Here is a 14,382-nt window from a genome sequence, read left to right on the forward strand (position 1 = left end):
GATTTTATGTATTTAGTGGAAAGACCGTTGTCCCGTTCAGTGGCGAGTTTGAGACAACGTCATGGCCTCAAGTGTTGATGTGAGAATAATTAACCTTCTCAGACTGAGATCAACTGAAGGATGAAGTTTCGGGATCTCGTTGTTGGTTTTTAAATCTCTTAATTTGCCGGCACCATCATATTTATCTGATATGCTGATTTTGCACACTCAAGTCAGAGCACTCAGGTCCAGGACCAGGTGCCTTCAGACCCAGAACCAGACTGAAGACCAGAGGGGACAGATCTTTCTTAGTGTCCTAAGCTCTGGGACTCTCTCCCTCTCAACAGTAGAGCAGCTTCCTCTGTTCAGAGTTTAACCATGAAAAAAAAGTGGTTTTTAGTCAACACTATTATCGCTTTTTCTGACATTTTTTGTCACTTTTTCAATGTTGTGGGTGCTTTTTTTTGCTGTTTTTTCCAAAGTTGTTTGATATTTCTAATGTTGACATTTTCATCTTATTTCAAAGGCCCATTTTTTTTTGTGATGAAAAAAACTGAAAATGGGTCAGATTTGACCCGAGGACAACACGAGGGTTAAATCACTTTTGAAAACTCATCTTTTTGCTCTGGCTTTTAACACAAGCTGAGCTCTGACATTTTTATTGTTAATGTTTTGAGCAAAGTTTATATCTGTTTTATTGTTTTTGGCATATTCAGTTTTTAGATTGGTTTTTCCAATTGGTTATTTATTACGCTTTTATCGTGTGTTGTTATCTATATTTGTGCAGCACTTTTGGGGCAGTAGTGACTGTTTGTAAATGTGCCAGAGAAATAAACTTTGACCTTGACCTTTGACCTTTAGGAATTCAATGACAGGGAACATTTTACTGCACTATTATTAGACGTATTATACACTTTTAATTAAAGTCCATTTTGATGATGAACATTTTTATTCAACCCTCTGATGATGAAAGACGATGTTGGACAAAACTCGTGCTCCAAAAGCTATTTTACAAAACTTCCTTTTAGACATTTACCTACTATTTTTTATTTAATTTGTTATATCCTATATTAACTAGGGCTGTAACGATTCACCAAACCCACGTTTCTGTTCGTATCACCATGTCTGACCCACGACAAACTAGGCCTGCACGATTTCGGGGGGAAAAAATATGAATCCAAATCTTTTGCTTAGAATCTGACACATTTGTTTTGTCCATAACAAAACAAATTGGCAGTAGATTCACTGAATAAATCCGCTCTCTGGGTTGTGTTGTCTTCACAGTCATTTGCCGAAGATCTACCAGTCGTTCCTGATGTCGGCGACTCTCACGGAGGACGTAGAGGCCTTGAAGGAGCTGCTGCTGCACAACCCTGTAAGGTCGTTTATTCACAATCACAGTCCTAGCTACCATATGAGGAATATGTGCCATATGTGCCATATGTGCGATACCGATAATACTTGCGATATTAAAGTGTTCTCAGTTCTGCTGCTTTCAGTTTTCTACTTAAATTCAGCAAACCGCTTGTTGAGTTTAAACCACTTCCAACTTTCTTTTCTTGAACTAATTGAACGATGAATTGAATATTAAAGGCCACACTAAAAAAAAACAATGAAAGTTGCATTTTAAGTTGCATTTTTCTGCTGATTTCTTTCTTTCAACTAACACCAAAAAAATGCTGAGTATCTTTTCCACGCCTTTATCGCCCCAACGCTTTGGCCACAATGAACGCGTACGTGCTGCGGAATCGTTTTTATTTTGAGAGAGAGAGGAGAGAGAGAGAGAGGAGAGAGAGAGAGAGGAGAGAGAGAAGAGAGAGATGAGAGAGAGAGAGAGAGAGAGAGAGAGAGAGAGCGCGCAAAGGGTCGGAGTCGAACCCCGGGCCGCTGCGTTGAGGAGTAAACCTCTAGATATGGGCGCCCGCTCTACCGACTGAGCTCTCTGGGCGCCCTGTGCGGCTGAATCTTTTAACGGGCTGCACCCACGCCGTTGGACTGTGTGAGTCGCAGGCGAGACGGCGAGCGTTTGCTTTGGGATTGTTGTTTAGATGTTATGTGAAATGCAAATCTAACGTCAGCTGTTATCAGAGGACGCAGGGGAGGGCAACAAGGAACTCACACAAAACTGCCAATTAGAGCCCGACCAATACATCGGTGGACCAATATATCAGTGGGCCGATACATCGGCATCGGTGGGCCGATACATCGGCATCGGTGGGCCGATACATCGGCATCGGTGGGCCGATACATCGGCATCGGTGGGCCGATACATTGGTATCGGTGGGCCGATACATCAATGGGCCGATACATCGGTATCGGTGGGCCGATACATTGGTGGGCCGATACATTGGTATCGGTGGGCCGATACATTGGTGGGCCGATACATCGGTATCGGTGGGCCGATACATTGGTATCGGTGGGCCGATACATTGGTGGGCCGATACATCGGTATCGGTGGGCCGATACATTGGTGGGCCGATATATCGGTGGACCAATATATCGGTGGGCCGATACATTGGTGGGCCGATATCAGGCATTTCCCGATCAATCGGTATCTGCATTTATAATTATATATATATATAACAGCCGATACATTTTTTCAAATGTTCATTCATCAAAATCCTTTATAATGACAAATAAATGATTCTGATTAGTGAATATTTAGAAACTAACTGGTCAACCATGTTATGAGCGTTGACGTTGCATAGTCTCTCCACCAGAGGGCGCTCTACAACTATTTATATACATTTTAATTATCAGAAATTTTAATATATTTTTGGATGTTCTGTTGTCACAATAAAACAAATTATCATGTTATTTTAGTTAAGACTCATAAATAAATACAGATAACTAATTTTAGGGGAATCTGTTTATGTTTAGTTTCACGTCGGTTTACATTTTAAAATATTTATCGAATTTCTAGATAACCAAATGTTCGGTGTATATATCGGTCGGGCTCTACTCCCAATATGCTCACTGACAGTCAGTAAATAGTTTCCTGTATATCGTTAGTTTGATTTAAAAGACATATTGACACAATTAAGATCCATTTCTGCACAAAAGGGTCTTAAAAAATAGAAATAGCAGACTGTCTGCGTCGCATGCGCACCACGCACACGCTGCTCTAGTGCCCGTGTCCCTCGTTTTATGTAAATTTGATTTTAAATTTATTTATTTAAGGGTAGTGTACCCTGCATATGTTACGCAATGTCGGCCCGTAAGTCTAACAGTTGTTGTATGTGAGTTACAACGTCTCAGCTTTAGTAAAAACCAGCTGCACAGCGTCTGTCTTTTAGGTTCCTTAAAGAATCAGCCGTAACACGTCAAAGGTGTTGAGTGTTGTTGTCTCTGTCTCTGTCTTCACGCCCGGGTCTGCGTCCCCCTCAGGTGGTCCTGAAGCTGCAGGGCTCCCAGCTCCCCGACAGCAGCCAGCTGCAGCAGTACAGCATCAAGTGCGAGGAGGAGGACAAGTTCCTGCTGGTCTACACGCTGCTGAAGCTGCGGCTGGTGCAGGGCAAGACGCTGGTGTTCGTGGGCGCGGTGGAGCGCTGCTACAGACTCAAACTGTTCCTGGAGCAGTTCGGCATCCCCGCCTGCGTGCTCAACTCGGAGCTGCCCGTCCAGTCCAGGTGAGACCGCGCCGGCGGACTGGAGTCACTCTTCAGGTTTTGACTCGTCGTCCCCCGTCTCCAGATGTGTTGACGTTGAATGCAGGGCTGCAACCAAGCATTGTTTTGGTTATTTACTCTAAATCAGAGGGTTTGTTTTATTTCCACAGTAAGTTACTCTGGAGAAACTGAACCCACCAACAACCTTGGTCCAAGTAGAACTCCTAGTACCCGTCCCTGGCCCCAGATATAAACCTAAATGTGGGCTTTCCTTATTTTATATTAGATCTGGGTTCAAATAGATTCAAATAGCAAGTCACATGTTGTGACAGTTTTTAATTTTTCTGACGTAGTCGTCATAAATCGACTGGAAAGGAAACCCAAGGCAACGGATAGCCGCCCTAAATTAGAGAAATCTGGCAATGGAGTAAATCCCGGAAGTGGAGCGTCAAGGATCTAGACCCCATTCAACTAAAATGAACTGCCGGCCCGGTTATCTATGATATCATAAATGTAAGATGACATGTAGCCTCTGTATATATATCGATACAGATTCAGTCTCGATATATCCGAATCAGAAATACTTTATTGGTCCACGAAGGGAAATTCTGTTACAGTTGCAAGAGTTTGTAAATATCAGAGTAGAAATATGAATAAAGAAATAAAAGGAATGTGGATATGTCCGATATTTACATCGTTAAAGGAATTTTTATGATACGGTATTTACATAACTAAGGAGTTGTAATTATTGCACACATTTTAAGCCGGTGTTATTGCACAAAACGGATAATATACAGACAATATTGTCCAGTTTTAACGTGTTGTGTGTGTGTGTGTGTGTGTGTGTGTGGGTGTGGTGTGTGTGTGTGTGTGTGTGTGTGTGTGTGTGTGTGTGTGTGTGTGGTGTGTGTGTGAGAGATTAGAGAGGGAAGGAAGAGTATAAAGTTTGATGGCCAAAGGCAGGAAATGAAGTCCTGTGGTGCATTTTGGGAGAATGAGTCTTTCACTGAAAGTGCTCCTGTGATTGAGCAGCAAGCCATGGAGTGGGTGGGAGACATACAATATATATATATATATATACATATTATCCTTATATATCGCCCAGCCCTACTGTGTCCATGTCACATTCAGCACAGTTCAGCATGTGCACCTCAGTAACCAGAAAGTCATCTGAAACTCGCCGTTCTACTAAATTAAACAGCTGATCGAGTGATCTGTGCCGTACAGCGTGTTACTCCCCTGTTGATGCACTCCTGCAGGTGTCACATCATCACCCAGTTCAACCAGGGCTTCTACGACTACATCATCGCCACGGACGAACAGAGTTTGGCCGACCCCACCGCCCCCCCGCAGGCGGCTGCAGCCAAAGGGAAGAAGAAGAAGAAGAAGGGCGCCGAGAGAGGAGGAAGGTGAGTCTGGTCAATATGAAACTCACCCTTGCTTACGTTTCCTTCTCACAAACGCTGACACCCAAAAGGTTTCATCTGTCTACGTGTTTAATTTTTTTTTTTGTCCCTTTTTTCAACACTTTTTTTCCCACGTTTGTCCCTTTTTTTTGACGTTTTCAACACTACGTAACACTAACTTATTAACTTTAGTTTTCCAGTTATTTTTGGGAATTCATGGTCAATAAACCTCATTTATAGGAAATTATACCTAATGTTTGAGTTAGAAGAGCAGAAATTAGGAATTATTGAGACTAAAATTAAAGGAATGGATGTTGATGATAATCACAGACTGGAATATGTCAACTTTTCCTCGGTCTCCTGGGTGAAAGTTCAGATTTTCTCCCTTTCATATTCTCGCCACGGCGTAAATCCACACGCAATCGCAAGGTAATGGAAGTCAACGGAGGCCAAGCGGCATCGATAAACACGCTAATTACTTAAGCAGTTGCACATTTTGTTTTCCCATCCTGTATATATTTAATTTGTTCTTATATTCTTATATTTTATTCTTATATATTATTATTATTATTTCATATATATTGTCTATGTATATTTTTTTCCTATGTGCTGCTGTAACACTGTAATTTCCCATTTTTTGGGATCAATAAATATCTATCTTATCTATCTTATCTATCTATCTATCTATCTATCTATCTATCTATCTATTTAAAAGCGAGAAGGCGTCTTGAAAATACGCCAATGATGGTGTACAAATTGGCGTGTCATACATACGCCGTCTCATGAGATCGCAGAGTATGCGACAGTCAGTTTTGAGAGGGGGGGGGGGGGGGGAAAAAACAAATGTAACTGGTGTTTTTTTTAAAGGACGAAGGACAAGGAGTATGGCGTCTCCAGAGGCGTGGACTTCCAAAGTGTGGCCAACGTCATCAACTTCGACTTCCCCACGGCTGTGGAGTCGTACGTTCACCGCGTGGGACGGTGAGTCTGGATCAGCGTTTCACGATCCTTTGTTCATCGGCGCTCTGTCTGCTTACTGTGGGACGCAGTCACAAAACATCTGTTCTCAGGTGTGGCTTAACCTTCTGTGGAAGACCCTAAAAGAGGAAGAAGTACAGTTAAAAACCTCCATGCATAACCATCGTGTCGTCTTCCCGTCAAAAATTGAAAATCTACTCTATTATTGATGCTTTTTTATCGACAATTTAAACCTTTTCTCACAATTGTGTCCATGTTTGACACTTTTTTTTTCGACGTTTCAGCCTGTGTCCGAGAATCAAATCCTAACGATCTCTTGAGTATAAGTAAAGGTTGCATGAATGCATGAATGAGTGAATGAAGACGTTTTGTTTTTTGGGTTTTTCTGCAGGACGGCGAGAGCCGACAACCCCGGCACCGCCCTGTCCTTCGTCTCTCACACGGAGCTCGCTCTGCTCTCCGAGGTGGAGGAGGCGCTCAGCGGAGGTAACCAGGACTTCTTTAGTCTAGATTTAGTTTAGAGCCCGACCGATAAAGGATTTTAAGGCCAATACCGATGATACAAATATTTGGTAATTTAAAAATCCAATATGCTGCTAAATCAGTTTTTATCCACAGGCCGTCAGGCCGTTTTCAACGACTCAGTCTTCTGACAATTTCTACTCGCAGTCTAGTCACTGTTTGCACTACACTGTGAATGTTTGCATTTGTTCAATGCATATGCTTTTTATAATGCTTTTAATGTCTTGCTGCTGCATGCAATTTTATACCCGAATCTTTTAAATATATTGTGTGTATATTGTGTACATTTTCATATTGTGGGAAACGTTGCAACTTAAGAATTTCATTGCATGGTGTAAAATCTGTGCATATGACAAATAAATATCTTGAATCTTGAATCTTGAAATCGGGCGATGTATATATATTTTTTTAAATCCAGAAACGCGTTACCAACAAACCGATTTCCCTAACATTGGTTATTTGTAGTTATTTATGAGTTCTCACTAAAATAATATGATAATGTGTTTTCTTGTCACAGCAGAACAGAAGAGCATCAAAATATATTAAAGTTCTGATAAATAAATGTGTTAAAATAGTCCTCTGGTGGACCAATTACGCAACGCCAACACTAATAACATGGTTGATTGTCCAATTTTTGTTATTTAAATATCAATTTATCATAATTTTCTCTCTTTTTTTAGTCTTCCATTATAAATGCGGATACCCATAGATCAGGAAATGCCTAATATAAAATATAAAATGCCTAATATTGTATTAAAGGAACACCGGCAATTGTCCGATTTATCCGGTTTCTCACATCTGTGTCTTATCCTTTTTTGTTGCATTGACTGTAGTAGAGCATTATTATGTTTATGTACATATTTATATTTGTGTCTTTTGCGTTCAGATAATGCAGAGTGTGTCCTGAAACCTTACCAGTTTAAGATGGAGGAGATCGAAGGCTTCAGGTACCGGTGCAGGGTGAGTACCAGAGTCAGGGAAGTGGACTGATCCCATCGGGGAACTCGTTAAGATGCAGGAGCTCACAGTCAAATTTAAGTCAAAATAAGTATAAGAAAAACTAGACAATACGTGTTCAAAGCCACATAGCTTAAGTGCAAGAAATAAGAAGTTAGGTTAAAGTACAATTTGGTGAACAAGATGGTTAAACATTGTGGATTAAACAACACAAGGGCTATTGAACATAAAGGACAAACAGTCGAAGGTACCCTCCTCATCTGGAACGCTTTCCTCTTTTACCCTTTGCTAGTGTTTCTAATATAGAGAAGTTAGGAGCTAATTTAGTGACGCTACGTTTCCAGTCCCCCCCCCCCTGGTGTGGCTGACCTCTGTGTTGTGTGCGCAGGACGCCATGCGCTCGGTGACCAAGCAGGCGGTGAGGGAGGCCCGGCTGAAGGAGATCAAACAGGAGCTGCTCAACTCGGAGAAACTCAAGGTGGGTGTCGATCTCAGAGGGGGAACGGGGTGGTGTGTGGGTGTGGGTGTGTGTGGGGGTGTGTGTGTATGTGGGGGTGAGAGAGAGAGAGAGAGAGAGAGTATATATATCTATCTGTGTGTGTGACTGAAAGTGAGTGAGTGAGTGTGTGTGTGTGTGAGTGATAGAGTAAGTGAGAGTGAGTGAGTGAGTGTGTGTGTGCCATGTTGTGATTTGCTGGATGCTCTCTGCTGTCCCCCAGACGTATTTCGAGGACAACCCCAGAGACCTGCAGCTGCTCCGACACGACAAAGACCTGCACCCCGCGGTGGTCAAACCCCACCTGAGGAACGTCCCCGAGTACCTCGGTAAGACACACCAGCATCAGAAGATACTCCGTAAAGATGAGTTTTGGGCCTTTATTTGAGAGGACAGCTAAAGACAGGATAAGGGAGAGTTGTGTGTGTGTGTGTCTGTGTGTGTGTGTGTGTGTGTCTGTGTGTGTGTAAGACACACACAGCATAGGGCTGCAGGTTGGACTTGAACCTGCGGCCCCTGCAGTAAAGACTGAGCCTTGTAAATGGGGTCTTCAACCAAGTGAGAAACCAGGGCGCTCCGAGCATCAAAGTATACTTAAAGTACCAAATGCAAAAAGTACTTATCATTAGTTTTTAGTAATACTTTTTAGTATTAACTTGTAGACATTCTGGGTCAAACTGGAAAAATTAACGTTTTTTGGCACTTATCCGACTTTTTTGTTTTGCTTTTTTTTTTATGTATTTGACGCTTTAAAAATAAATAAATGTTTTTGTCTTTTTTAAATTCATGGTCAATGCACCTAATTTATATGACATCACACTCCTTTTTGGAATCAAAAAGCAGAAATTATGAATCATTTTGACTAATAGTTTGGCTCAGACGATGTTGATTGGATCACAGACCGGTTTGTGTCAAAGTTTAGTCAAAATACTGTTTTAAAACCGTTTAAACGGGTTTTTCAAATGTTGTGAAATTGAATGAAAACACCCAAAATTCAGTGAAAGTAATCACTAATTTTAATAACTTTGAAGATCGTCGTATGGGTTCCATACATGTGGGCATCCATGTTAATTTTTGGCAATTTGGATAAAGAAACTCATATTTCTGATTTTATAAAATATAACTTTTGAAAACGGTCAATTTGCCCCGAGGACAACACAAGGGTCGTGTGTGTGTGTGTGTGTGTGTGTGTGTGTGTGTGTGTGTGTGTGTGTGTGTGTGTGTGTGTGTGTGTGTGTGTGTGTGTGTGTGTGTGTGTGTGTGTGTGTGTGTGTGTGTGTGTGTGTGTTGTGTGTGTGTGTGTGTGTGTGTGTGTCAAACAACAAATGTATTTATAACAAAAAAATTACGTATCCGATCCGGAGATCAGACTTTGTTGAGTGCTGATTAAAATACATTGTTAAGGAAGTATATATTTAAATATATGTAATGTTCAGGATTAACTTTTTGCCTGGGAAAGGGAAGTTTTGGGTGTTTGGGTATCTGTACTGGATCCATCCGTTGCTGGATGGTGGCTCATTATCTTTCGCCGGCTTCCTGCAGTTCCTGAGACTCTGCGGGGCGTTCTGAATCCGCTGTCCAGCCGGAGGAGGAAGAGGAGGAAGGAAAAACCAGACGGCGTCGTCAAGGGCAAGTTCAAGGTGAGACGTTTTTGAACAGTCGGTTAAAACTGACAGAATCCCAAATCCTAAAATCACCAATCACGAAGGGAACTGCGGCTCTGAGGAGCAGCGTAACGAGTCTGCAGCTCTACGAGATGTTAAAGAACGTCAACTTTCCCTTTTACAAGGAGATTAAACACGGTACCACGGACCCAATGGGTTGGTTCGGAGAAACTTGAGATATTAATATAGTTCTGTTATGTGTAAAACACCCTCGGGTGCAGCTGTGATTTATCATTATTCTGCAGTTTGAGGTCAGTGGTTAATAGATTAGTTTTAAATGGTCTTGGTTCAGAGGCCGCTGTGTGTAAGTCCTCCTCTGGGTGGAAAAACAGAAAAATGCCTGCTCAAAGCTTTTGCCAGTGAAAGTGCACGGCACAGCTTTTTTGCTCAAATTTTAATTGGCTGTTTGCCATGTTGTCATTATTTTGCTCCTAGTTGGCAGCTGTTAGCATTTCCTTTAACCCGTTTGTGCCGGGTGCTTCGAGCCGACACATTACATCTACCGCCGGTTACTGCGTTGAGTAACTCTGACCCTCCTGCCGGCCGCTGCGTGGCGCAGCGTTTTGTATTCGTCGGTCTTTTCATGACGCGTGCAGCAGAGAACGCACCGTCATTGGTTCAAACACATATGAGGCGGGTCTTGTTGGCTATTTTAAAGCCATGTGACCACCAAAATGTACCGTAGTTTGCTGAAAATCACGTCAATCAACCAGACACACACGTGCGTTTGTTTATGAATTTTTGAGACGAGCGAGAAAATGTCTCCGACAGAGGAGGAGTTAGACAGCGAGGGCAGGGACATGGAGGTGGAAGATGGTGAGGAGTTTGGGAGGGAGGATGTGGTTGTTAATGATGATGATGATGATGATGATGATGGTGGTGATGGTGATGTTGATGATGATGAAGTGCGCAGCCGGCAGGAGGTTCAGAGTTGCGCAACGCAGCAACCGGCGGTAGATGTGATGTGACGGCGCGAAGCATCCGGCACAAACGGGTTAAGGGGCACAGTGACCGTGGGCACCTTGAAAACACGTGTGAAAGACGGATAAGAGATCCAGCTACGGGATGTTGTTACAAACCAAACCTCTGGTAAAAAATAAGCTGTTTTTAACGTGGAGTGGTTCTCCGGGACAAACCGCCATCCTTTTTACATTTGGTCTGGTGTATGGCTGGGCGATATGGCAAATCAATTTATTTTGCCCAGCCCTACACCAAACCCATTTTTTCAAAAAGATGGCGGTTAGCCATTTAGTGCGACGTGTGAGATCTTCGGAGGAGATGGTGCCGGTGAAGAACAGGTTGTCAGGATCTTAGGCGTCTGAGAGGAATACCAAATATGAAAACGGCAAGACAACGCGGTAAGATTAAGATAACCATAGCAACCCACACTGACAGCAGCGCTTACAAGCATGGAGGAGGACAGCAGCACGGTGAGGAGAACCGGTACGGGACCAGTCAAGTCATCACAGGTGTTCAACGGGGTGGGGAAATGCAAAATGGCACATTATGTCACATTGGGTCATTTTCTGGGTTTGTATCTGTTCAAATTAGCTTTTGCGTTGACATTTTTTCCAAAATCGTTTATATAATAAACTAAATATCTCTGGTTTTATACCCTCATACATTATACCAATGTGTGTGTGTGGTGTGTGTGTGTGTGTGGTGTGTGTGTGTGTGTGTGTGTGTGTGTGTGTGTGTGTGTGTGTGTGTGTGTGTGTGTGTGTGTGTGTGTGTTGTGTGTGTGTGTGTGTGTGTGTGTGTGTGTGTGTGTGTGTGTGTGTGTGTGTGTGTGGCGATGTTGGGTGACGGTACTGCTTGTTGACATTAAAAATATTTTCAATCTAAATGAGGCTAGCTCGCCCATCCCCTCCTTTTATGCATTAACCCCCCCCCCCCCATCCTTGTTGGTTATTGGCTGGAACGCTAAAACAGTGTTTTTTGAATGCATCGTGGTGGTCAATTAAGAGTGTGTGTGTGTGTGTGAGATCAGACTTTGTTGAGTGCTGATTAAAATACATTGTTAACCCTTGTGTTGTCCTCGGGTCAAACTGACCAGTTTCAATGCGTTTTACATCAGAAATATGGATTTCTTTCAATCATATTGCCCAAATATAACATGGAGGATCCCATACAACATTCTTCAGGTGAAATTAATGATTACTTTCATTGAATGTTTTGGGTGTTTTTTTTTTAATGGTTTCAAAACTGTATCCGGACTAAACTTTGACATCTATCCATCTGTGATCCACTCAACATCCTCTGATCTTAACTAGTAGTCAAACTTATTCATACTTTTTGCCTTTTCAACTAAAAACGTACGTATAATTTGATATAAATGAGGTTTGTTGACTATGAATTCCAAGAATAAGTGTAAAACCTGTTATTAAACCAGCTCAGGTTTTAAAAAAGCCAGAAAGCCAAAAGCTTGAAAAAAGTGACAAAAAAAATCAAGAAATGCGACAATAACATCAGCAAAACATCGGAAAAGCACAAAAAATATTCATTTTCAATTTTGACCTGGAAGGACAAGTTCATGGTTAATGGGAAGACAACACAAGGGTTAAGAAAAGTATATGTTCAGGGGACAGGCAGATAGTGAGGAGATGTTTTTTACAGTGTGTTCTGGGGACAGGCAGCTAGCAGATAGTGAGGAGATGTTTTTTACAGTGTGTTCAGGGACAGGCAGCTAGCAGATAGTGAGATGTTTTTTACAGTGTGTTCAGGGGACAGGCAGCTAGCAGATAGTGAGATGTTTTTTACAGTGTGTTCAGGGGACAGGCAGCTAGCAGATAGTGAGATGTTTTTTACAGTGTGTTCAGGGGACAGGCAGCTAGCAGATAGTGAGATGTTTTTTACAGTGTGTTCAGGGGACAGGCAGCTAGCAGATAGTGAGATGTTTTTTACAGTGTGTTCAGGGGACAGGCAGCTAGCAGATAGTGAGGAGATGTTTTTTACAGTGTGTTCAGGGGACAGGCAGCTAGCAGATAGTGAGGAGATGTTTGCTGTATGTGACAAAAAATGTTGTAGCCTAAAAACATTGCTTAGGCACCTTTTTTTTTAAATAAAACAAATACAACGGTTTGGATTAAATGACATGGACGAGAGTTGCTGATTGGTTTTCTCTCCTGCAGAACATCCGGGGGAAGAACCCGCTGAAGAGCTTCCGGTACAGCGGAGCGAGGAGCGGGAAGGGCAAAGCGGCCCACTCATAGCTGCAGGACACCAGGACGGGCATCTGTCCCCGATCCTAGAACTGTGCAGAGACACTTTCCACCACGAGGACAATGTCAACGCAATGTCTCCAGCGATGTCCCGGATGGACGAGGCTTCGAAAACGCGCCATTGAAGCTTCATGGGACATGAACATTGAAACAGGAGGAAAATGTGAGGAACATCCGTTTTCAAAAGTCTCCAAACATTATATAAAATATTTAGAATAATACAGTGTATGCGCCATCTTTTTTCTAATGAATCTGTTCTAAAAAACATCAAAAAATGTTCATTAAAATAAAATTATTTCTTCTCAAACTTACAGTATTTGTTTTGTTTCTAGTGGCTCATACAGCGCATATGGATTCACTTTTTCAACATTTGTTGTTAAAGTCTTATTCCAAAATGCATTAAATTCATTTTTTTTTCCCCTCAGACTTCTGCACACTAAATCCCATAATGATAACATGGAAAAGGTTTTTGTTATGTTTCAAATTTATTAAAAATAAAGAACAAAAATATGAGATGTACATAAGTATTCGCAGCCTTTGCTCAATACTATGGCAGCAATAACAGCCTCAAGTCTTTTTGACTATGAAGCCACAGTTGACTTTTCTGAGTCAACATTTTGACACTTTTGTCGCTTTATTTTTTTTATCACTTTTTCTGATGTTTTTAGCAATTTATTTTCTGTGTCTTTTGACATTTTTGTGGAATTTACCCTGTTTTTTATGCTTATTCTGACATTTTTGTCACTTTTTCCCAACATTCTTTTATCTTTTTTCTTCAAATGCTATGAAGCTAAATAAAACTCCCATTTGTTAATTTGTTGGTCAATGTGTTCACTTCCCGTTTCCTCAAAATAACAATACACCCAGAATGCACCTGAACACACCTCCCTGTAAGACCAGCACGCCCAGAATGCACCTGAACGCACCTCCCTGTAAGACCAGCACGCCCAGAATGCACCTGAACACACCTCCCTGTAAGACCAGCACGCCCAGAATGCACCTCAACACACCACCCTGTAAGACCAGCCCGCCCAGAATGCACCTGAACACACCACCCTGTAAGACCAGCCCGCCCAGAATGCACCTGAACACACCACCCTGTAAGACCAGCCCGCCCAGAATGCACCTGAACGCACCTCCCTGTAAGACCAGCACGCCCAGAATGCACCTGAACACACCTCCCTGTAAGACCAGCACGCCCAGAATGCACCTCAACACACCTCCCTGTAAGACCAGCCCGCCCAGAATGCACCTGAACACACCACCCTGTAAGACCGGCACGCCCAGAATGCACCTGAACACACCACCCTGTAAGACCAGCCCGCCCAGAATGCACCTGAACGCACCTCCCTGTAAGACCAGCACGCCCAGAATGCACCTGAACACACCTCCCTGTAAGACCAGCACGCCCAGAATGCACCTGAACACACCTCCCTGTAAGACCAGCACGCCCAGAATGCACCTGAACACACCTCCCTGTAAGACCAGCACGCCCAGAATGCACCTGAACACACCTCCCTGTAAGACCAGCACGCCCCGAGAATGCACCTG

The 14,382-nt window shown here is 42.6% G+C and overlaps 1 protein-coding gene and 1 long non-coding RNA gene across 2 annotated transcripts in view; one reads left to right on the top strand and one right to left on the bottom strand.

Moving 5' to 3' along the window:
- ddx56 (DEAD (Asp-Glu-Ala-Asp) box helicase 56) overlaps positions 1–13,115 on the top strand; it is an 18,036-nt gene extending 4,921 nt beyond the window's left edge. Inside the window, exons 5-14 of the mRNA XM_032508149.1 lie at positions 1,264–1,354; positions 3,367–3,608; positions 4,847–4,996; positions 5,861–5,974; positions 6,363–6,457; positions 7,380–7,453; positions 7,839–7,928; positions 8,170–8,275; positions 9,489–9,586; positions 12,742–13,115. Coding sequence (XP_032364040.1) covers positions 1,264–1,354; positions 3,367–3,608; positions 4,847–4,996; positions 5,861–5,974; positions 6,363–6,457; positions 7,380–7,453; positions 7,839–7,928; positions 8,170–8,275; positions 9,489–9,586; positions 12,742–12,822 — 1,141 coding nt within the window. The 3' untranslated portion in view covers positions 12,823–13,115. The remainder of the gene's footprint in view (positions 1–1,263; positions 1,355–3,366; positions 3,609–4,846; positions 4,997–5,860; positions 5,975–6,362; positions 6,458–7,379; positions 7,454–7,838; positions 7,929–8,169; positions 8,276–9,488; positions 9,587–12,741) is intronic.
- LOC116678063 (uncharacterized) lies at positions 5,349–10,644 on the bottom strand. Its single transcript, XR_004329150.1, has 3 exons — positions 10,632–10,644; positions 9,660–9,664; positions 5,349–5,471 (listed from the first exon to the last, which is right to left on the bottom strand). It is a non-coding gene; the product is annotated as an uncharacterized LOC116678063 (long non-coding RNA).
- Positions 13,116–14,382: the final 1,267 nt, after the last annotated feature.

This window comes from Etheostoma spectabile, unplaced genomic scaffold (genome assembly GCF_008692095.1).
Source record: "Etheostoma spectabile isolate EspeVRDwgs_2016 unplaced genomic scaffold, UIUC_Espe_1.0 scaffold00006399, whole genome shotgun sequence".
Classification (NCBI taxonomy): Eukaryota; Metazoa; Chordata; class Actinopteri; order Perciformes; family Percidae; genus Etheostoma; species Etheostoma spectabile.